Genomic DNA, 25,074 nt, shown 5'->3' with positions numbered 1-25,074 from the left:
CACACTGTACCTATTAGATATACAAGTAGGAGATGGCACATGAGTAGTCTGGCCCTTGTCAAATGTGTTGTGTGTGTGTGTAAGGGTAACAACCTAAAGCAGACTGTAACCTGGAGGAGGCCAGATATGCAGTAAAGCCAAAGGCACACAAGATTACCACCATAAGCATAGAAGTATACACTGCATTGCCCTCAGCCGCTAACTGCGCTAAGGTTTTCCGCAACAAAATGAACACAGCCTCATACCGGGATGAAAAGAAGACAAACCAAGTCGTTTGGCATAAATCACACATTTTATTTGATATTTCTTAATCATACAACAGGCTTGTCCCACCACAGTAACATTATATACCAGTGTCCCATCGTGGTGTGGTGTGTGAGGGACAAATGTGACAAAAAAAAAGAAAAGAAAAGAAAACCGGTTTTCTGAACTAAATCAATCCCAATATCCTTAACGCAATTGGAATCGTCAGTGGACACCCTGTGACTTTATCTTTGAACGTGACTGCTTCCTTTCCCTGTGCTTTGATTCTGGAATTAAATTTCCCTTCCATTTTTTTCTATCACAAACTTGAAGATATGAACCCACAAGTGACGCAAGCAATTCCCCTTCCCTTTCGCTGAGCAGTGACATTACAATAACATAACAGAGTTCCATAGAATAACTAAAATGGTGATTTGCTGCTTAGTAGTTTGGCTAATAATTACAATTTTTGTTTCAGCAGAGTTTGGCATTTCTGACAGCGTCAGCATCGCGATTCTACGTTCACGTAAACCTGGTGCTTTAAAATATTGGCATACACCAGTCGAACAGAGAATAAAGGAGGGAACCGTCGGTATAGGGTGAACGGGCTAAAAGGAAAGCAACAATAGTGACAAGTGGAGGGACGAGCATCTATATCACAATATAAAAAGTAAACACAATACAATGGAACAACTGATAAAATTCACATAATTAGCTTCTTATTGTATGAAAATATGGTTTTACCAGAGAGAGTCACAGAGTAATGGCCTTAAATAATTCTTTCTATCTCTATAGTTTACATTCTATCGTGAGAGACTCTTCTCAGATGCCGCTATGTGACAATGGTGGTCCGAACAAGTAAAACATGTTTCAATTGATTTTCCCTTTTAAATATGTAGTTAAAATCCCTAGCTAACATACTTAGTGCTGATGGAAAACAGATGTGTAAAATTAGCCAACTTAGTACATATGGATACCGTTAAAGATTAAGAGAGCGAGTTAACATCAATCACCAAAACCTACACATCACCAAAACAAAAGCAAGCTTATGCCTGAGCGTTAATAGATGGCAATTTGGAAAAGATACATAAGTAAAAAGCAGATATGTGATATATCGGTGATATATTGTTTGTGCCAAAAGGCAAAAACATGACAACAGCTCATGAGTCTTCAATATGTGCAATATTCAAATGAAAAACTGTCACTACGATGACTGGAAGGTTCACATATTTCACCAGCCCATTAAAACTGAAACAACTGGCTCCTCTGGAAACCACGTCTATTTAAAATATACTCATCTAAAAAAAAAAAAAAACTAAAAGAAACCTCAGAGTAATAAAACATGATGCGGATGGTGAGATCCCGTAATAAACACTACACTCGCGCTACAACGTGATGTTGTCAAAATGTTGAAGTCTTTTCAACGTGCATGATAATCTTCAGTCCAGCAGCGACAATATGTAAACAGCACACTGAGAGGGCGGAGCTCTAGCTATGATGGGCGGGGATTAGCGGGGGGGATCTGATGGACGTTTGGTGGGTGGGGTCTGTTCAGCTGACTGCTGTAGGCTGGAGGGTGTTTGTAGTCCAAGATCGTCCTCTCAACTGAAACACAAACCACATGGATTCGTTACTGGTCAAAAAAGGGTCGTCTTCTTTCTCAAATATGTCACACTTTCCTTTTTAGAAACTGGAATGTCTCATTTTTCCAGGCGGGGCAGGATTAAAGTTGGACAGAGGAAGCCAGAGGAGGGGGCCTTACTTGGCGGGCACGGTGGGCGAGCCGGAGCGGTGGAAGTGGATGTTCTGCCACTTGCTGTCGCGGCGGTGCCAGATGCGGGTCTCCTCCGACTGCATGGTGCGGGGCATGCCGTTGCCGTCGATGTACTGGGTGAGACGGATGTAGGCGATGCATGCGGCCTCGTCCCCGATCAGGTGGACGTGGGGGTTGAGCAGGATGGTGTGGATGGGCTGCTTCGTCTTCGACAGAGCTGCAGAGGAAATATACTTTGTTATTCGCTACTTCCTGGCATCGTAATCCATTTATCTCAGATATATCAAACAGAGCTGAATCCTTTTAATGTGGGCACATCATCCATCCATCTGAAAGGTTCTTTACCATTCTCAAAGTAGAAGCGGTGGAAGTCGGTGCCCTCCACCAAGTTGCCCAAGGCCTCGGGCTCAAAGGACGTGAGGCCGGGATCGCATATCTTCCTGCAACGGCACATCGCACGGCCATATCAGAGACACAGATTGTTTTTACAGGCAGAAGTGTGTAAATATAAGTAGTTGAACTCACGTGTAGGCCTCAAAGTCGCCGTTGTTAATGGCCTCGATCAGCTGCTCGGTGACCTTTATGATCTCCTGCTTGCGAGCTGCGACACAGATGGAGAGAGAATAAAATGTTTTATTAGACTGGAGATCTCTATACACTCTGACAGATATGAAAAGAGGCACAGATTAAAGTTCAAAATGGACCAAAGTGGAACATGAGCACAACATCGACCCAAAACCACAACATCGGGACATTTGGGGACTGAAGTTCACATCGTTTTTTTCAAAAAAAACACACAGAAATACGGCGGCACAGAGAAATGAATGAAGGGAAGACTGGCAGAAAGGAAGCCAGCGTGGTTCAACATTTGACAACATCAAGATTACCTTTCATGCTAAGTAGGTAAGCTAGGAAACAATGAATGGAGAGAATAAGTGCTGTTGTTGCAGCTCGCAAAAAAAAAATAAAAAAATACACCCTCCACTGACATTTACAGGATGCAGATGACACAGTGGAGTTTCTTTACACACTCACACATACAGTAATACTGTAAATCCGTTTTTACCTTGAACACCCTCAAGTCCACTGTTGTTCCAAGCTAACTGAACACTCACAGTCTGCTGTCGGAACTGGGCACCGACTCCCTCGAGTGACAATAAAACCCACAAAGTGACTGCACACAGCTGAAACATGCTTCCTTGTCAACTTTGCTTTTTGTTTGAGACAAAAACAAGCAGCTTGTGGCCTCAGGCAAGCTGATACAGCAGCAGGGGGGGGGGGGGACACACTCATACTGACAAGGTGACCAAAGTACTTTTCTGTGATTGGCTGCTTTTAGAAAAAGCCTGACGCAGAAATGATGTTAATCTATAAGTGTCCTTTAGCACAAACTGTGGACTTTACTTTGCAAATAGCAAATGTAGCACAGGGACACTGATCGATTCACTCAGGGGGCCAAACTGGGCCTTTCAGACACTTTGCAGTAATTTCATACATGCTTTATCCAAACTGAATTATGTTCAAGCACATGAGGAGCAAATAGCATTTCTGCGTGATGTGTAGATGTTCTGGGGATGGAGGCACGGGGGCAAAGCTGCTTGATTCTGGACTGTTAACACTGTATATATGAAGCCTTTCACCTGAACTGGAAGCTTCAGTTCATTGGTTGATATTTCCCATTTTTCTACACTGTAAATGACGTTTGGTCACTTTCTTCAATACTGTACCTTAAAAACTGTTGACATGTTTTTCTAAAAAAAAACATTTTTCCAAACTTGGCAAATATCAAATGCAGAAGCACAAGCAGATGTACGGGACACTAGACTGAACCTGTTCTCACCTTTAACCTACATGACACATAACAATGTGCTGCATTCTATTCAATATGCACTGGATCCCAGAAATCATTATTTTTGTATATTAGAGAAATATATTTGTATATTAGGCCAATCATCGACTTTTGTTGCAGTGATGTGACACTGTGAGGAATAACAACATTCCTGGTTTTAATGAAGAATTATGAATCTCTACTGAGGGAAACCTTTAAATGCAGCTCTATCTTTTACAGAGTCATATTCTGTGTTTACCATCGTTTTACTTAAGAAATATTGGTTTGAGTACTTGTTCCATCACTGTACACAGTTGCTAAAGTAGTACTATCAAGTGTCAAGTATTGTGCAGCACAAACAGACACTAGCTAACATAATGTAACCACAGCAGAGGAACACCTTAATGACATTAAAGGATAACTGACCCAGGCCCAATCTTTACATTATTTTGGGGTCAAAATGACCATTAGGATCTGGTCCTGCGGAGCGCCTCAGCTGGCAGCTGTGAAACAGGCTGGAATGGCTGCAACATAATCTCTTGGTCTTGGGGCAACTGCACCATCAAAGTGTGTTCACTAAAACTTCTTGTTTTCGTTATATGGCTCTCTTCAAAGCCCCCAGACTCCACTGACTAAAATGGTCATTTGCTGAACTTGGTAGTTTCCCACTACCTCGTTCGGTTCATTTTTTTATATCGTGTTTTAAAGTGTTAATTTGGACTCAGCAAGATATTTGTGTACCATAACTGTTTAGGGTTAAAGAAAAAGGATCTCACTAGTATACCTCTGCAGAAATCCCTTCTCACACACCAAACTACTACCTGAGCCTGTCAGTAGTAAAAATACACTATTTAAGTAGAAGTACTATCATCTGGCACAGTTGCCCCAAAGGATTGCACCCTGTTTTGAAGCTGCTGGCTAAGGCAATCTACTGGACCAATTCTTGTACCTAGTTGTGATTTTAAACCCAAAATATGTAAAAATAGGGCCAAAGTTCGAAGACACAAAAGTTACGCTTTAAGTGAGAAGCGTAGAAATGCAATCTTGTGCGATAAGGACTCTAAATTCCAGCCAGAGCTGGCAAAAAGGCTTTTTATCAGAGTCACTTAGCAGCAGTATGAAGAACTCATCCTCTGCTCCTCAGCGATGCTCCACGGTGTCCATGGAGTGGAAATAATAGAGCTTCTGTCAGCTGTATTGTATGTAGTCTTTTCCTCTGGGATCTCTTATTGGAGCATACAAAGAAATATGGAAGGTTGGCACGCAAACATGCGCATGGATACACACACACACACACACACACACACACACACACACACACACAGCAGATGGTGATAAATAGAAAGAAACTAAGCAGATACTGATCCTTGGCAGAAGCAGAACTGTCGAGCTACAAGAAACAAAGCATAGAACCATTTACTGTGACTGCAGGAAATGATGACGGGTCAGATGAGGACTTGTCTCAAGTATTTGTGCTGCTTCTGTCTGTAATCTTATTTGAGTCAAATGCATTTAAGCGTAGCTTTGCAGCTAGTTTTTAGTGTCATTGGGCAAAAATGCCATAATCTCGAATAAACTTTTCAGCATGTAGTAATTCAAGTGGTCTGAGAGAAAAGTAGACTTTTGCACCTCCTCTTGGCTCCGTTTTCAGGTTTTTTAGAAAATCTAGCCCGTGATGGGAGACTTTGAGAGAGAGAGATCCAACTGGCTGTTCTACAAATGAGGATGTGCAGATCTCGGTGAAAGCCTGATACAGTGGTGGAAGATCCTGGCAACAACTGCCTACACTGAAGAGCAACAAAGGCAAAGGACGACAGGTTTATCAAACGGAGTCTAAAAGAGATTATTAACAATCAGCGCGATAGAACAAGTCAATCAGTGATGCATTTCAGAGCTTGAGAGAACTTTGCAATGAAGCGGCTATAATACATCCATGGGTTGTGAACATAGACCTGTCGTGAAAGCACGTGATGAGAGGCTAGTTTGAATGTCTGGTGACATTTCATTTCTTTTATGTAACAAAACAAGCCAAAGTTCTCAAATGATAAATGTTCTCTAAATGCAAGCAAGTGATCCGGATTGAGTTGGTACTTTGTGTTACAGTCATATTTTGGCTGTACTTATATGTGATATCCAGCCCCAGTGCAGAGCAGTCCCTCTTTTCCTCCACTGATTCACTCAATTTTTCCACTGTAAATCTTAACAGTTCCTCAACAACAGTCCAAGCCTTGATAAGATCCTCAATGAAAGCACTGAAAACACAGGAAGACATGTCCATTGTCACTAGGAATAATGAGCTGTGTAAGGACAAAGCTCCTGAGAGTCTGTGTCACTCTTACAGTGAGACATTTGTGGTTACAGAACCTTTGTGTGGTCTGTGTTGGAGCCATTGCTTCTTTACATATTCAGGCCTCCCAAAATCCTTCATGTGACATTAAAAGCTCATTCTCATTCCCACAGCGAGGCCACAGCCTGTGAAGACACAGGGTAGGGTGTCATGGCAGCTTGCAGACTGTGAGGGGCGCTATAAGACAGCTGCTCTGCACTCACATACAGTGAATGAGGTGTGGTTCAGTTTTCAGTTTTCAGTCAACAGATGTCTGTTTAATCCAATGTGTTTTCTAATAAGTGACCTTTGAGTATGTTGATCTAAAGTGTTTCAAGTGTGCAGCGGAGTTAGAGCGACTGTCTATAAGCACTGAGTGGAGCTAAATCCTGGTTGTAAAGCCTGTCATGCAAAAGAAAAAGAGAGAACGCTATAAGTGAAATATCATGAACTGTATCATAAATATACACAGTTACATAAAATGATCCTAACATGGTGTAGAACGTGATATTACTGAGCCAAAGCTGTTCTCAACACCCTGTCATTTTGCATTTTTCATTAAATCTCAGGAAGAGTCTACAAACTACAAAACATCTCAATGATTAGATTTAAGCTGTGACTTGCTTTTTGGGAAAGGAACTGCTGGTAATCTGATAAACACGGCCTGACTCCTGCTCTCTACCTGTAACAGACAACATACTGCAGCTCTGTCTGTGGTGCAACATCAATATCTATACACAGTAAAATGTACCGCAAGGATTCATCTGGGAGCCATGTGATCATGTGATCAGGTTTGGCCATCAGGCTGTGCCGTCATACATATATAGTAGATTTATATGTATGTATGGGTGGATGGATGGGTGGATGGATGGGTGGATGGGTGGATGGATGGTGTACATTACATATTTCATTTCCTGGCTGATCAATTTTGAGTTGCTGTCTGAATGACTGTAGCTGTCCATGGAGTCCTGCTAAAAGGTTAGTGGTTACCTCCTCCCTCCCTGCTTGTAAACCATCATCTCCCTTAAGCGACATGTTTGTGTGTATTTTATATTAGTGTATATTCGTTTATTCCTTAGTAGTGTGGATAACAGAGAGTAGGGTTTTGTTGTGTTCAACCAAACAGCAAGAGCAAAGCTCAAAGACTGTTGTGTTCATCCACAGAGCACTGAGAAAGAGGCTGAAACACATCTGGTATGACAAAAACAGTGTTTTCTGAACATTAAACCACATAAGCTTATTCTAGTGGGATCTCCAAACACAAGTATGAACTTGAGAGAGAGCATAACATGACCTTTGAATGACACAGTTAAAGTGAACAAAGGAAATATAAAATATATTTAATTTGAAATAGTTTTTCTACTACTTGCTGCACTTGTGAATACCTACATTGATTTCTTCCCAAGTACTGGGAAATGGACTTACACTGGGAGTCGGTGGAGCCCAGGCTGGAAAAGGGCACCCTGTGCTGGGGCCCGGGCCCCTGTGTGGGGGTGTGATGTGGGCCGCAGTGACATGTGGTGGGATGGTCAGAGAAAAAGACCAGATAGGAAGATGTGAAGAATAGGAGCAGGTAGACGGCCACCAGTGCCCACAGGATGTACTGGCAGCACTCCTCACCACTGGGCCAAACACTAGGAGAGTACCAGCAGGAGGAAGAGATGGACATGGAGGTTGAAGAGGAGAAAGAGGAGGAGTACTGGGAGGAGACGGAGGGGGAGGAAGGCTGGTGAAAGGTGGAATGGTCTAAGTCCTTAAGGTGGTAAATGTGGAGGTTGGAGGAGGGAGAGCGTGCTGAGATGAGGACAAAAGAATGGGAGGCACGGTGGAAGTGACAGGAATGACAGGAAATGGAGAGAAGGAAAAATGAAATGAAGAGTAAATGAAAAGCATGCAGGAAAAGACAGTTTGTTCAAAGCCCTCAATTCTTCCAGCAGCTGAGAACAAGTCAGATTGTGCGGAGCGTGTGAAAACGTAAGAGGATGACAAGATGAATAAAAAGGGCTGTTGCAGGAGCGTCACAGACAACAACTGAACAGACCGTCAAGAGATAAAAACACCTGTGTCTAAACTATAACTCCCTTCCACCACCATAAAGGCCGTATGCATTGATTTCTAAGCTCTTAACCTAATAATTTGTAAGCAAGTTTCCAAATAACTTGCCTATCTTATCGTGCTTCTGACCACTCAACAAATACATTCACTTCATTTTTTAAGCTCCGTTTTGGTCTCAATCAACCCCTGAGAAAAAAATATCTCGCTCTTTAGCGAAAACTACTCCTTTAAAGAGATAATCTTTTTCTTTTTTACGTCTTTAAGGGGGTTTTGTAGCCTACACTCACACAGCAGCAGGCATCTGTTTCCTGTGAAAAAGCTCTGCTAAACCACCAGTACACTACTTGCACAGCATCCAACGGTCAAGGCATCAAAGTTAGAAACGTTTTTTATTAGCATTAATCTTTGATAATCCCTGATAACAGGTAAAGTAATATTTTCAATATGACCTAATGAAAACAGCTTGTTTAAACGCTCCGAGCAATAAAACACATCACGTATTCTTTGTAGTGTTGTTTCCACATTATGACTTCAAGCTTGTAATCACACCAGAGCTGATAAAACAGCTTTCCGACTCAGGAAATGGAACCGTCCCAGGAGTAAGGGAACACAGCACTGGACTGGCGTCATCATGTGGACAACTGCTTGCTGACATGTCACACACTTTAACATACCTTTTCTGATCTAAATACCTCTGCACTGTGAAGTACATCATTGTCTCCACTTTTCAGCCCCCAAACAAAAGACATGCTGGGCACTTTGCTGAATCTATTCCATGCAGAGGAAATTAGACATTGTCATGGGAAGCCATCAAACATCCATCATTCACATCGGAGCAAATGAGTCACATTCGAGAAATAGGAAATACCAGTTGCCCTTTCATTGTCTCACTTCCTGCCACAGATAGCTTCTCCACAAAGGGACTATTGCTGAAATCAAAGACGATGCCATGATTAAAATCCTCCCCTAATTTCATAGACATTTCTAAGCTTCTTTGTAGGCTGAGGCTCTGACTGGGGCCAGAGGAACAGCTGGATCATAATAAGATGTAAAAGAATAATAGCATAAAGAAATCATGTGTGTGTGTGTGTGTGTGTGTGTGTGTGTGTGTGTGTGTGGGGGGGGGGGGGGGGGGTCTCTTCTTTGGAAAAAACTGAAGATATGCTACTGCACACGATCATAAGAGTAGTGTAAAGCAATTTCAAAGTTTCTCTGAATAAGGCCACTGGAGCATCGAGGAATGATGACACTTTCAATCATGAAAAACGATGGAGGCCATTATAAAATGGGCCTGTGTATGTACTGGAAGCAAATGTGCATGAACACACTCACGCAAGCACGCACGCACACACGCACGCGCGCACACGCACGCGCGCACGCGCACGCGCGCGCGCACACACACACACACACACACACACACACACACACACACACACACACACACACACACACACACACACACACACACACACACACACACACACACACACACACACACACACAGTGAGGGGCCTCAGGAAATCAGCAAATGTTCATGACAGTTAAAAGGATAGATTTCCACAAAATGTTAAGTGTGGAAACACCCAAACCTCATTCATTTGACAGATTCCCTAATCGATCTGAGGCCAGTGCTGTAGTGAACACACACAAGACACAGATTTCACGGACATCGAATATTCACTTCCCTGAACTCAAGCACGAAGGCCGTTCGCCTTCTCTCTTTTCTTTTCTCCTCACCTTTCTTTATTATACCACAGCCCTTGTACTGCAGGGTATCAGGTGTCTGCTCGTGTTCAACAGAATACTGGCACTCAGTTGGTGGAGAACACGGAAAATATATTTGAGACATTTAAGGAACCCTGTAATTGTCTAACTTTCCAAGTAGAGTCCAAGTTTTGATGTCTGGCTCACAGAGTGATGAATGGTCTTTAGATTTGCGTACTATTATACAGAGAATGTTAACTTTTCAGCTAATGTTAATATTTGCCTGATTATCTAGTCGTTGACAGTGGCTGCCCACATACTGACACACTGTATATGGAAATACAACCATTGTTGTTTAGTGAGCTTTCGCTGTTTGTAAATAGGTTCTAGCTAAACGTCTTCATGAAATCTATTTATTGGTTTTACATTTATTAGGGGCGTACGGTTAGGGCTAAATTACCAGTTGAGCAAAGTGGGTAAATGTCCCAGACCCTTGGTGTCCTGAGAGTCCTATATTCATTGTTTGTCAGGAGGTTTGTGGTAATTTATCGAGACTTGTGGGAAATACCAATGATGTATCTTGTGATCAACCAAACTGCCGAATAGGAGCCACTAGTAGTTCAATCTGGCCATGGTTCAAGTAAATGGTACTGGGACAGCCATGCCATGCAAAATGAACGACATGCAACACATTCATGCAGCAGAGATAATCAGTAACAAGCTGTCAAAAGTTCCTCTGAAAGACACGGAGAGCACAAACCTACTAAAAACATGAGCCAGTGCACCAAAAGAGAAGGTGACCTTTAACACTGATGTAAAACCTTGATAGTCAGCTCAGAGTTGTAATGGAGGGAGTCGCCCTGCTAACACAGGAGGAGATTACTTTCATTGGTCTGAACCTCCCTACCTCTCACATCCTCGTCCTCGATGGTAGTGTTGGCACTCTCACTGGACTCCTGTGGAACGACAAAGACCTGTGAGTACAAGCAGCGTGACATGACAGCACAAACACTTGAGTTAGACTGTGCCAGTGTTTGTTCACAATGGGTCAATTCATCATTATAGACTTCAGCACCTGCTCCATTCTAATTTGGGATTACATTTTTGACACAATCTCACTTACACACACAAGATAGATATTCACCCCCCCCCAATCTATAGAACAATATCAATCCCTGGATTATGTTCAACTTTATGATCAGAAAGATACAAAGTAGATATTATGGGATAATTCAGATTTATGAACCATGTGGGTCTTTTTTTCATTATTAATACTTCTATCAGTAAACAGTAATACCGTACAGGAAACACTGGCCGAGATCTGCGAGCATAATGATATTGTTGCAATGCAGTTTTATCATGTGACTGCTAGTGTTTCTAATGCCATCGGACAGGTTGTAAACAAGCCGACTGTTTATCCAGATTACCCGATCCCCTCGCTGCAAACCTCTTTGGCTTGGAACCCTTTAAAACTAAGCTACTGTACAGTAAGTGTTCTTGAGAATGATTTACACATTTTATCCATATAAACACAAACATTTTTGATAAGGATCATTTAATTTGGCCTAATTGTGACCAAGATCAAAACTGAGGGAGACATTTTAGTTAGAAATAAACTGCTCTGTGGCAGAGTAATGGTATTAAACCAATGTAATGGTGACACTGTTGACTTACCACAAACATACAGTATCAGTGGTATATACATATATATAAATATATGCCAATATCTCCTTGGTAAGCTCATATCAGACAATAATATTGGCCAGACCAGTTCACTGATACAAGTATAATAGGTCAATGTAAAGGCAGGAAGTCAGTCTGTAAGCTATAATGGATATAACGGACAGTTTGGGTAACAATTTTACCTTTTGCCTCAATTTTCCTTCCAAATAAGTTTAGCTTACCTGAGGGTTTGTTTAGAAAAATGTGTGACCTGTCCTGTCCTGATTTCTTTTTAGAAAGGACAAGGTTTTCCCAGATGTCAGCAATTAATGTAGTGAGTACCATCTTATCATTCCAAATAAACATAAATCATCCTTCATAAGGACACAGCACTTTAACAAAGAGGTAAAAAGAGGAATGTGTGATGGATGTTTCATGGGTAAAGCATAAGTGAAGTATTTTCAAACTTGGGCATATTATTTTGGGCTTCTAATGATTAGCAGGTACATAAAGCTTTGGAACTGGTCCAGACAGTCCAACAGTTCTTTTAACATCCACTACAAGTGCTTCTTTTTGTCCCAACAGAATGTTACTCGAAATGTTTGACGACAGGATCCCTACAGAGATGTTTAACCAGTTTAATCATTTCGCTCTCTTCAAACCACCACATTTTACCTTTCAGAACACAGGACGATTTACTGGATCATTTCCAAAACCTTTTACACCCATTTTAAGCCCAGACAGAAGAAATATCTGCATGACATATTACTTGTACAATCCCACCATTGCCTGTTTTTTTTTTACCACACACAAACACAAAAAGCACAGTATTGTATTGGTTCAAGTACTGAATTATGTATGATTCAACACAACATTCTTACATTGCACAAGGACACATATTGTATGCTGCACTATGAGCTACAACACCATCATGTCACTGCACGAAGCGAAATATACAAGCATGCACATGTTCCCACACTTTCATGTGAAGGGTTTTAGATAATGCAGATCTATACGTCAGCATAGGTCATATGGACACAGTAGATGGACTCCAGGCTATTCAGTAAAGGATTTGGCTTAGGACAGCTTTGGTATCCATGGCATTGCATGGTCTTCATTTTGATCCAACAGCATGCATAATCCTTTTGTCACACAAGTCTAAAACTCACTACGATGTTACAATGATGATGGTCGTACATGCTTTTCAAAGGTTTAAACACGGGCATGTAAGATGACACAAACTCACTTCTATGCTGAGATCTTACATTAGAACAATCACATAACCGTATCCAAAAGATTAAGTTATACGCAGAACTGGTGACACAATGACCAACATTTAATCAAAGAATTGCATGCAACATTTGGTAATACCATGCAATATTCTACAGAATCAACGATCCCTCATTTTATTACATGACATGTTGAGTGTCATTAACATCCAATGGCACAGAAACATCGTCAGAAGCAACATTAAAGCAGCTACAAGGAGTTTTTAACTGCTAATGAAACAGGCAAGCTAGACCATCAACGAGAAGAAGATTGGCCGTTTCTAGAGGCAGCAGGAGGAGATTGTTATTTAGAGAATCTTATATTTTGTGGTTATGACTGATACTGAGGCAGAATAGCTTTCTAGCCGAGATGCTATATCAGAATAGGCGAAACTCGAGTCAAGCTTGGCTGGTTATTCAACAGGCGGAGAGAACTGCCGGATTTGAGGATTCAGGATTCAGAACCAATCCTGAATCGGCCCTCCTCCCCTTAAACAGGTATGTAATATGTCTAATCCACTTATGAAATATGCTTGAGTTTAGTTTAGTTGAGGCTCGAGTTTATATCAATACATGAATTTACGTTGGCGGCTAAAACAAAGCTAGCTAATGTTAGTTGAACGTAACCAACATTGGGCTTCATTTGTCGAGCAAAGTTTGCCAGATCTTTACAACACTTCATTCCCGGAAAAACTACCGCTTTTGTCCACAGAGGCCACCAAAATTAGCACAAAAATTAAACTTCCTTGTAGTTGCTTTAAGGCTCTACTCTAAACGGTGCACACATCAGCAGCAAACTACAGCTTCAGACTAACGTCTGACCAGCTCTATACCTTGTTTCCATCAGCTGGATTGTGGATAACAGTGGTTTGAGGCTCCTGATTTGAGAGGACCAACAGTAGGAAGAGAGGGTGGTGCAGAACAAAAGTAAGTTAAGAAAAACGGTTGACAGAAAAATACTTTGCAAGACAGGAAAAGAAAAAAAAGAAGAAAAGTGGTGAAGGAGGTGGGGGAAATTGACAAAAGTGATATTTAGGAGAAAGCAAGTTGGTACCAAAAACAGAAGCACTACGGCACTAATATAAATAAATGCTATGACGATGAATGCTATGACAATTCCCTGAAGGTCAAGTTAAGTATATTAAGTCTTTAACCACAGATAAACACGTTTTACCCAACACTAACAATGAGATTACAACAGCTGAGCACCATGGTAAATGATCTGTTAACAGACTTCTATCTGCTCTTCCTGGCAAACAGCTGTAGAACACAAACAGCTAAAACATCCAGGAAAGGTTTACGGAAATACATAAAAGGCAGACATTTGACCAATTACACACTAGATACACATACAAACATGTCACTCTAATACTCTCAAGAGATTAAAGAAATCACCAAATCCAAATATGACAGAGAGGTCACAGAAGTCAATTGCAAAGATGGATTTCTCACTCACACATACAGCACAAGCTATTGCAAAACAGCTTGCTGTACACTGGTGATGTATCACTGTGTCCCAGCTGATATGCCACACAATGTAACTTTGATTGAAATCCCCAAAGGGCAAGGCTGGGCTATCTTCAGGTGAACTCTCCATCACAGTGACGGTCATATTTTCTAGAAGCACATGGTCCCCAGTCTACTTCAGGATAATGCTACTGTTGCCAATGTTGGACTTGTGTTGTAGGTGTCCTTGGCTATAGCGCATGTGACTTTTCATCGACACGTAAGCAAAGGGGATCGTCCAGTGTTCCAGAAATAAAAATCTCATCTTTTTTTTTGCATAGACCATGTTTGGATGGCTGTGGAACTCTCCTATTATGATGCTTAGCAAATCTAAAAAGTCAAAGGAAATATGCTGATTTGTATTCTTTCCGAGAGTGGCGTAAGAAGACTGATATCAATCTCATGTCTGTGTATTTACAGAGCTGGGCTCAAAACATGGTTACCTTAGCATAAAGACGGGAAGCAGGAGTGGACAGCTAGCCTTGCACTTATATCTAGAGTTAAAGAAATATCAATACTATAACTCCCCCATTTGATACCATCACAATATTGGGTGCCTATTCGTTATGTGTTATTCTTATTAAGAATTGGAATTCTATATTTACTGTAGCAGCACCACCGAGTGCACCTTGGTGGCATCTTAAACACTAACGAACATAGTGGCGGCTAAGAGTGGGAATAAAGTTAAAGAGAGACACTCGTTCATAAGCTGCTTCTTATCCAGTCGCTGATGAATGTCCCTGCTGGCGTGTTGTGCGCCTGCTCAAAGCATGCTGTGAGCGCAGTGACAGCGTTTGTGTGCGTTTGAATCCACACTGGATTTAAAATGTGAAGGTACAAGGTCACATCCCTGAGGATCTAAAATGTCTTGCTCACTTCATCTTTTTGTTTTTCTTGGAGCAGATATGATGTGACAGTACTCAGGAACGTCTCTCTTTGTCTGCAAATTAAATAAAACAATTGTGTTAAATGGTCAGCGTCAAAGATCCAGGCTAGCTGTCTGCACCTGCTTCGTGGCTTTCCATCCTCACTCCAGCTGCATACTTAATATATAAACATGACATCGATAGCCATCTTCTCACCAACAGTAGCTCTTGGAATGATTAACTAGCGTTTTAAAGTCAGTTAAAAACACTATCAAGCACAAAATTATGGAGGCTTAAGATTTCACTCTTTAGAGACCTGATAAACAATTCCATTTTGGATTCTCGGAAAAGAAGCACAACATAAACCTATAATTATTGATTTATCAAGGAGACCCACTATTTCTACTTTAAGAAATATTGAAGCACATCATTAAAAAATTAAAATGGGTATTGAAAGTGCAAGAACTACCTCCAACTTTGCAACTCTAAAACTCAACCAAATAGCAAACCAGTTTGGTTAAAAACAGTCTTCAAACCTGTGCCTCAGTTGACATGTAATGGCGCCTGTGATGCCATTACAACCATAATCAACAACAAAGAGAAATGTGGCCCATGTACAGCAATGTGGCAATGCAATAAAACAATCCACAAGTGCGTGTGGACAGCATATGTTACACAACCACTAAAGACATTTGTGATTTCTAATCTTTATGGCAAAAAACAATCACCATGGACAATAAAGTGAGAAAGGCATGGAGTTTAACAGAGCTGCATAATTAGGACTTTCAACCACTGAAAGTATAGATAGATAGAGTGACAGTCATGCAAACATGCAGGCAGCAAGGCAGGCAGACAGTGTACCAGAGAAGGAGTGGGGACAGGCTCTTTGGGGCTGGTGACCACATTGGCCTTGTTGTTGATCTGGAGGGACAGAGTAGACAGACAGGTAGACAGACGGGACAGGGCAGAAGTGACAAGGCTTAGTGTTTAAGCAATCGCTCTTCAAGCAGCTGCTGTGGGGGGGTGGGGAGGGTGGAACATTGTGCTCAGGAGGTGCTGTCAAGTATGGCGAGTGTCAGCGAGTCAGTCCGTCACTGTGTACAGAAGCAGATAAACCTCTTCCAATCAGCATCCCACTGGAGTACCATAAAAAAATCAAAGTCCATAAAGAGAAGAGTTAATAAACCAATTCACTGCATTCCTATCAGAGGCCTGCTGTTTATAGTGCTGGATGAGGGGAGAGAGACAGTCTGGAGTGAAACAAATGACCCAATTACTCTGTAGAAGAATGATGAATTAGGTAAAACTCTGAGCTGACTTTTCTACTTGTTGCTTAGTGCTGCCTTCTGCGTGTACTGAAGTAAAACCAGATTTGTATTCTGTTTTCTGGTTGCCATATCCTGACTATCATAACTCTGTTATGCTATTCTTATAGTCTATAAAGCTTGGCTAAAGAACATGGGATGATACTTTAAGCGTACAGCTGTGCTAGCAGCTTTGCAAGGCTGTACTTAGGCACCGTGATTATTTGAGCCAACCTGCTCACAGTGACAATGTTCGATGTTTAGCAGTTAAGGTGGTTACAAACAGCTCACAAACAATATATCTGCTGCCCTGCAAGCTTAGTGTCAGAACTACTGTAATTCACTAGGCATTCCTATCTGTGTCCCTCCCTGCTGACTGTAAGAAAGTTGACGATGGTTGGTTAAAGTTCAAATTTAATGGTAAAACAGTATAAAAAATATCAGTATGCTTTAGGTTATATTGCATTTGCCGTTAACTGGTAAGTAAACATGGGACTATTACCCATTTTTTTGTTTTGTGCAAGCGAAACATTGTGCAATATCACAAATGAAGCGTTTTTGTCCAAACAGGCCAGTAAGTCGTGGGAATTCTCGGTCCTTTCTTACTTTCATTTCTGGAGAAGACATAAAACTTCTGGAGAGAGGGTGACTGATAAACTAAACCGTTTTTAACTTGTTACTCACATGAATGGATTGTTGTTGAGTTCCTGTTGACAGATGAGTCATGGTGCACTGTAAAATACTAATGAAACTATATGCAGCTGACACCTACTACTGAAGCCATCACCTAAAGACACATTCGCACTGGTTTTATTGAGTGGATCTATGTACAATTGGAAGTCCATACTGAAAAAACCCTCAGTGGTGTGAGCTAGTACCTAGAACAGTGTAGCCACTGAGTATACTATGTAAACTCCATACTGGTTTCATAAACCTGGAATTTGCCAACTGCATACAGGGATATGAACAATCAAATTGCTGTTTGTTCCATGTGAACATCATGTCCCATGATGTAAAGCAGCATCACAGGATAAGACTGCTAGCATGTCAGCATATAAACACAATATTTGACAGACATGTCCAGTTACAGACTCAACAAAGCAGGAGAAGGGAAATTAATCCTTCAAAACAACATGTTGGACTGTTGCCAGTCAGAAGTGATAAGAATCTGCTACGAGTCAGTAATTCTAAAGCTAAAAGTACAATTTTACCCTGTATGAGGAAAAGAGTCAGATTTCAAGATCATCATTTGGTTTTGTGAAAAAGGTTTCCTGGAAAAAAAACCCACACAAAATCTATAAGCTGCAATTTCTCTAAGATGGATTTTTAGGCTGGGGACACACAACATGACTGTTAAAATGACAATGGGTTTCCCACTTTTTACAGGGTTGGTTTTTTACACACAGAGCTGCTGCCTACACAAGTGTGACTACTGGGCTTCAGCCTCAAATTCAATCAGCAGCAGGAATTGGTCTGTGAGCCACAGTCTGAATTGGCTACCTGCACTGCGCTTACTGTGTACAGGCATACCAATGGTGTGTCAGGAGTCAATGACCAGATAACAATTAGACACTCAGAATGATCCACGTTACACTGGAACTTGTTTTGAGAAGATGTTTATGTTAGCAGGAAAATGCCTACAAATCTGAATGAAGCTGTACTGATCCTGCTGGATTCTGAAGTGAAAGTTTAATATTTCAAATAGTCCTCCTGCACCAAAAAACAGCTCAGAAACAGTCCCATCTCTGCTCAACTGAAAATGAATTTCAGATACAGGCTGTAGACAGGATTTTAGACTAAGGTCATGAGTCAGTCTTACATTTCCGTCAGCATATGAAAAGAAAAGCCCGGTATCCATTGTTGAACAGAGGGAATCTCACTTCTCTTCCATACCAGATCAGTGTGCAGTGTTTTCACTGTCTGCTCAGCCATGCAGTGCCTCCCCAGCCTTAAGCTGCACTGTGGTGGATTTAAACGACAAGGGGTGTTCTACTGCTAACCAACTACCCACTGCAGGTGTCAGTCTGGTTAATAAGCAGCAGTGAGCTTAGGCCTACCCTCAAATGTTCCGTACCATCCGTCTTCCTTTTCTGCGTTGAGCAGCCACAACACAACAAAAGAAAAAATGAACCTGTGCCTGACTGTAGACTCTCTCTCTTTCTCTCTCTCTCTCTCTCTCTCTCTCTCACACTCACTCACAGATTCTCATCTGGTATAAAGCACCCAATGTATTCCAGGTATCCTGCATGTGGAGGCTCGTTTGCAATGAGAACAAAGTGACATATCAGATCAGTTCTTCCATAATGACATTAACGAGGGGAATATTTCTCAGCGACAGCATTTAAATGTTTTCAGCACCATGCAGTAGTGATTAAAACCCACATTCAGTTAATGAAGCGTGTTAATGCTCATTAAGAGCTTGTGTGATTGCACTTTCCTGGGAGCAATCCTCCATCATACAGTACCGCATGCATCAAGTCACAACAGTGACATCATTAACAGTAGTTTGTTTGAATTAAAAAAAGTGATGTGGGATGGTTAGCTTGGGAAAAAGTCATTCTTGCTAATGAAAAGACACGTACAGGGCCTCATAAATCATCCAGGCAGGCTTGATTAAAAGGGATGTGCATTTTAAAAAGGGAAATACCTCAGAACCAGAGCTAAAATGAGCACGAGCAGTCAAAAGAGAGGCGCTTCAAGATGAAGCAGTGGGATTCAGAGGAATGCAGATGTCAGATCAAATGAATTCATTCAGCTCTGCTGAGCTCTTTAGCCTTTTTACGTTTGTTGCTTTAATTTTATATAGTTGCACTTAAAATGATTCAACCCCCACTGCAAATTAGGTGTATTGGCAAAATTCTAACCTTTCAGCTGTGTTCAATTAACAGCTCGAGAAAGAACAATTAACATAGCTCAACACAACTAATATTACAGGTGGTTTCTCCAAATTCAACACAACATTTCACTTTTAATGACGACTGCAGTAGTCCTAAAAAAGGTTTGTTTCTTCGCTCCAAAGAACAGAATCCCAAAACTTCGGTGGCTTATTCATATTGTTTTGAGCATATTGGAGCCGACTTGTCTTGTAGTGGTGAAGTAGTGGTGAACGTCTTGGAGTTCAGGAATGGAGGCCTTCAGAGTTTAGTACTTGTCTTACTGTAGAAACTAACATCAGTGCCTGCTGACACCAAGTCTCGCTGCAGGTCTTTTGCAGTCACTTGAGGCCTCCTGCCTCAGAAATGTGGCGGCAGCTGTTGATAACTTCCTCTTTCTGCCACGTCCAGGTAGCCCAGCCAGTGTTCTTTTAGCTTTAAACTTGTGAACTATGCTTCCAACAGCATCTCTAGGAACATTCAGCGCCTTTGCTGTCTTTTTGTATCCTTTTCCTTGTTTGTGCAAGGCAATGATCTCCTCTCTTAACTTTCTGAACAATTCTCTTGACTTCCCTTTATTTCTAACAAGCAATCAAACTCCACAGTGAACAAACCCCTAGCTAGTCCGGGTATTTGATGTGTTCTATTTCAAGCACACCCAATGCAACTAATGAGGCCCTTGATTAGTTGCATCAGGTGTGCTTGAAACAACACCTGATTTGCAAATGAGTTCTCTTATGAGGGATTCTATTCAGGGGGTTGAATAATTTTGAGACTGCAGTCGTCATTAAAAGTGGCATTTTGTGTTGAATTTGGAGAAACCACCTGTAATATTAATTGTGTTGAGCTACTTCAATTGTTCTTGTTCGAGCTGTTAATTGAAATCTGCTTAAAGTGGTTACATTTTTCCAGTACACCTAATTTGCAATTGGGTTTGAATAATTGTGTGGAATTGTACATATTGGCTGAATAGTTGAGTGTCACAGCTCTCGTCAGCGAATAAGACCAAAAGGGTTATGTTTGAAAAATGCTTTCTTTTGTGATTGGGTTAAGTAAACCTTTATGGGTAAAAAAAAACATCGAACTTTGAACAGAGACATGGTCTGGCTCATTAACATCCTAAACAAGGAAATTGTATGACAGATTTTGAGGCGTGGGGTCAATGGAGGATCTTCATCATTCAGTATGACAGCTGAGTGGAGAATGGCAGAGAGATCAAGCCCGTATCCCACCCTCGGATCATAATTTAATCATCAGTTATTAGTTTCCAACAGTTCCCTCAGCTCAGACAGCAGATGCTCCTCCTTCTTGCGCGCAGATTGACGATGCAGAGGGGGGTAATTATTGGGAAATATCTATCACACCCACTTGGGAAAGACACATTTCACTAAACTTGAGCTCCTATTTTTAACCCAAAGCAGTAGTGCTGCTTGACTCCATTGTAATGAAATCGTATGTAACACAATAGTCAAGGACGTTTCTGCTTTCTGTACAAGTATAAAGAGTGAGCGGGAAGCTGAACTTACTTTCACACCATCTGGTTTTTTGTTCAGCAGACTCTTGGCTGCTGTTGAAGGAAAGATAACAAAACAAGGAAATCAGTGGGCAGCTTGACACACACAATACACACACACACACATGCACCATGGGTATTCAAGGCTATCCAATTACTAGCAACCTCAAAGTAGGTCCTGTTAGAATTGGAAGCACAGGAGAGAAAAATGCAAATTAAGTCAGGAGTTGAAATCAAACTTAGTGAATCATTAGCCTGAAACATGCAATTAGATCCATCTACCAAGACTAAAGGAGACACTGAGAGCAGCTCTGAGCAGCCACAGCAGCAGTTTCCTGGGAACAAAGCTCTTTAGCTTCCCCTTCCCCTTCTCTGCCCACTTTAAACACACAACAAAATCATCTTTGATTTGTAAAAAGGGCGTTAGCTAAAATCACGTCGGCCGTGATCGTGTCTTCAGGTTTTGGTGGCCAGTGAAGACCAGCTGCTGTTCAGTGAACATGCAAGACACGAGCAGATGATTGGTAGTGACAGGGAGAGCAGCACAGGGGTTTCAGGGTTTTTCTACATTCTCTGTGACAGTGATGGGCTTATAGGCAGGAAAGATTTGTCAAACCATAGAAATGTGCATGTTTAATAACTGATAGAGGCTTTGCACAGGCATCAAATCTCTTTTAAAAACAGACAAACTGTTGTATCCAGTCAGCTCAAACGAAATCTCATGAGGTGGTCATCAGAGCCATGACTCCACACCAGCTTGGAGCCCGTTTGTGTAGAATTTGAATTTGATTCATCATTGAAATTATTCTACTGACGTCCATTCTTGTGGACTGAATATATGTACAACACAAATACAACTAATTATTTCATACATATGTTAAATGGCCTAAAATGTTTAGATTATGGCCAATAGACATAAATTACCGGGGCACTGTGGCAAAGGTGGCTCAATAGCAGAAACTAACATAAATCATACTAAGCATGCTTCTATAGTGCCACCACCTTTTTTCCAATATGGCCACCAACAGAAGCAGTGGGTCAGCTGAAAGCCCTATACTGGTGCTTTGGTAGACATGACATGCCTCAGATCCAAGCCCGGCAGTGTACTGTGACACGGAAAAGAATTGCCAACTACGCCAAGAACTCTTACCTTGCACATGAGTTACCACACAAGAGGAGGAAGGAAGAAAAAACAAAAGTAAACACTATGGGCATGATTACACTGTGATCAAATACTGCCAAGTGACAGGATTTACAAAACTAAAAGGAACCTGAATAAAGCAAATGTAAGCTTGACTGTCATTTGTCATAAAAAGAAACAATCAATAACGGTAGACTCAGTTGAAATGTTTTGCCCTTTCAAAAGGGATGTGAAGAAGGGACTGCATCGATCTCTGTGCTCATTTAGTCTCTGCTGATAGCAACTGAAAAAGGAGGACAGCTGGAGCTTGTGGGGCTCTAAAGGCCAGCAAATTGAAAAATAGCTGTAGTCAAAAGAGCAGCTGCATCTTAAACAATACCTAAACACACAAAGACAGAGTTAAGGGGGTGCTGAGGAAAACACTCAGTAGTGGTGTTTCTATCTAGAAGGACCAAAACTTCAGGCAGCACAAGAAAGAAATGCAAACACTAGCTGTCAATCCTCATTATTAATGACTCTCCTACCTGAGAAGTTGCGAGTGGCAAGCATAGTAGTCAGGATAGCACCCTAGGGAGAGAGAAATGGACACTGAGAGGAACAAACTGCTATGTTTACACAGGCTGAAAGGTTAATGATTAGATATTCTGGTGCCTGGGACTGGATTTGGCAGATTTTTGGTGCGTTTATCAGCTTAAAAAGCTAAGTGGTCTAATATTTTCAACTAAATGAGCAAATCTGTTAACTTCCTCATCGGGACAGAAGCCTGAAGCAACTGAACGGTCGCTTCTCTGGGGGAATAGTCACCTTGAGTTTCCTTCTAGCGTTGAATTTCTTCAGGCACTCCACAGTCTCCTGTCTGTGCATCATTGATGCCACAGTGGAGCGTTGCTGTAAACACATAGAGAGCAGAGTGTGGTGTTATCAGGTGCGTTCACACAGCGCACGTCAAAGTGTCTGTATAAGAGTGTGTGTGTGTCTGTGTGTGTGAGTGTGTGAAACCTACGCAGATCCAGGGATGTTTGAGTGCGTCTGTGGCGGTCACTCTCTTGGCTGGATTAATGGTCAGCATCTTGTTGATAAGGTCTTTGGCCTCTGGAGTTACTGTGTCCCACTCAGGAGAAGGGAACTGTTTGGGGAAAATAAACCATCCTCGGTGTTAACATGCATGTGATACCTGGACACATTAACATATGATTCAGCTTTTCAAGTTATATCATTCATTTGTGGGCTATACTCTTGTTTTTGTATCCGTGTATGTCTGCTTGCAGTCCTCTTCCCTGTTTTTGTTGGCACACTGATACTTTTCTTGGTGCATAACAGCCACCAACTGAGGAGTTTTGGACAGGAATGTGGACTGTGTCATCCACATACAAACAAACAAAGCAAACAAAATGGGGGCACACTCATCAAAACATTGCCCCATAGTACTACTTGTTGCAGGGTTCCCACTTAGAATAAAATTCCCTGACTTTTCCGTGACTAGAGAGATGAGTTTGCATTACCTACAAATATAGCATGATGAAAAGAAACATTTTTCAGACTGTTTAGCATGTCCGTCATCACACTGTGTCCTTATAATTCTCAATCTGGAACCAAAGCTCTTGAAACGTACACTTTCCTGCCATGGTTACCATCTTAGAGTGGGAACTGAGGAGGAGAAATTAGCATAAAAATGTGTTACCAGTCACAACGAATGTGAAAACTGACACAACCTGAAGAAAAAGTCACTAATGTTACAGAAAAATATTGGTTTGGTAATTAAACAAATATTATTGTGTTATTTTTTAAGTAGGCCTCACAAAATCCCCATATTTTCCATGACTTGCTCCAATCATTTATGAAATTCCCTGACTTTCATGGTAGTTTTGGAACCAGTACCAAAAGTGTGTCCTGGGTGCACTTACACATTGACTGAAAGTGAAGTGAAAGTTAACCGACATGTATGTGCATGTGAGTATGCATGCGCAAAATGAGTAGCTGATTCCCAATGTTGTGAGTAATTTTCCTGAATCAAATCTGCACTGAATAACAACACAGTATCAGGTCCAGGTCCGTCATCATCTTTTGGACAAAGCTGGTGCATCAGCGGACCCTTTAACAGGATATTTCACCTATAGTTCCTGACCTGGTTCAAGATTCATGTCCAATGTTCAATAAATTGCCATCCAGCTCTCTCTCCTCCCACTCATCTGGCTGCTTGTGCAGTGGAGAACAGATAACAGACACTGTTTACTGAGTTGCAGCCTGTCTGCTACCATTCAATTTGCCAAGAGATATTGAAAGAAGGATACAAAAGGAGAGAAGAGACGTAGCAGTATAACAAAATAATCATTTCACTATGGCAGACTTAGAGGATGACAGAGTTAAAGAGAGATACTTCAGGGAGAACAAAGTCCCTCAGACTCACTGACTCATTATAAACACCAAGGAGCATCAGGACATCAGCATCTTGACCCTAAAATGCAACTAAAGAACAGCAGCCTGTCTGTAAAACCTTAAAAAGCTGAGGACAACCAGTGTACATCACCATATAAAGATTCAGGGAACACAGCCTGGCACAAGAAAACAGGCTGTGTTTTCACTGAGCTTTGCTTTCTACTGGTTGCACCACTAAGCTGACAGTCCTCCATCGCACAAATAAGGGCAACATCCTGGTATTTAAGTAAGGAAGTTCTTTTATTGTGCTACAATCAGACATAAAACTATGATTCATCAGGTCCCTTTGAGTTGAGATTACAGTTGTAATATTTTGAGAAAAAAACTTTGAGAATTAAGTTATCATTTATAAAGAAAAAGGTCATAATATATAATGAGATGAATGTCATGTATTTTGAATTTGTCTCATAACAATTTTACCTTTTTTCTCCCAAACTTTTATTTTTGTCCTTAAGAAGATATATATAATGTTGAATTCATTAATATATCATTTAGCTTTGGTTAACAGTGCATCCTGTCAAAAAATTCAGGCCAATAATGTTTATTTGAACTTGATTTTATTTAAAAAGAGTGTG

The 25,074-nt window shown here is 41.2% G+C and overlaps 1 protein-coding gene across 8 annotated transcripts in view; it reads right to left on the bottom strand.

Annotated features, from left to right (window-relative positions):
• Positions 1-273: 273 nt before the first annotated feature.
• Positions 274-25,074, bottom strand: part of camk2d1 (calcium/calmodulin-dependent protein kinase (CaM kinase) II delta 1) — a 79,017-nt gene continuing 54,216 nt past the window's right edge. For 2 of the 8 annotated variants that reach the window (XM_070854686.1, XM_070854684.1), the window contains exons 10-19: positions 23,067-23,189; positions 22,868-22,951; positions 22,588-22,630; positions 20,936-20,973; positions 16,094-16,153; positions 13,694-13,738; positions 10,838-10,886; positions 2,543-2,618; positions 2,363-2,457; positions 2,002-2,234 (exon numbers count right to left, since the gene is read on the bottom strand). In XM_070854686.1, coding sequence (XP_070710787.1) covers positions 2,002-2,234; positions 2,363-2,457; positions 2,543-2,618; positions 10,838-10,886; positions 13,694-13,738; positions 16,094-16,153; positions 20,936-20,973; positions 22,588-22,630; positions 22,868-22,951; positions 23,067-23,189 — 846 coding nt within the window. Of the gene's footprint in view, positions 1,849-2,001; positions 2,235-2,362; positions 2,458-2,542; positions 2,619-10,837; positions 10,887-13,693; positions 13,739-16,093; positions 16,154-20,935; positions 20,977-22,587; positions 22,631-22,867; positions 22,952-23,066; positions 23,190-25,074 lie in introns of those variants that run through there. The other 6 variants (XM_070854687.1, XM_070854688.1, XM_070854690.1 and 3 more) reach the window with 4 other exon arrangements.

The sequence above is a fragment of the Pempheris klunzingeri genome, chromosome 23 (genome assembly GCF_042242105.1).
Source record: "Pempheris klunzingeri isolate RE-2024b chromosome 23, fPemKlu1.hap1, whole genome shotgun sequence".
NCBI classification, from domain to species: domain Eukaryota; kingdom Metazoa; phylum Chordata; class Actinopteri; order Acropomatiformes; family Pempheridae; genus Pempheris; species Pempheris klunzingeri.
Note: the sequence above shows the minus strand (reverse complement) of the source record. Positions and strands in the feature narration are given on the sequence as shown.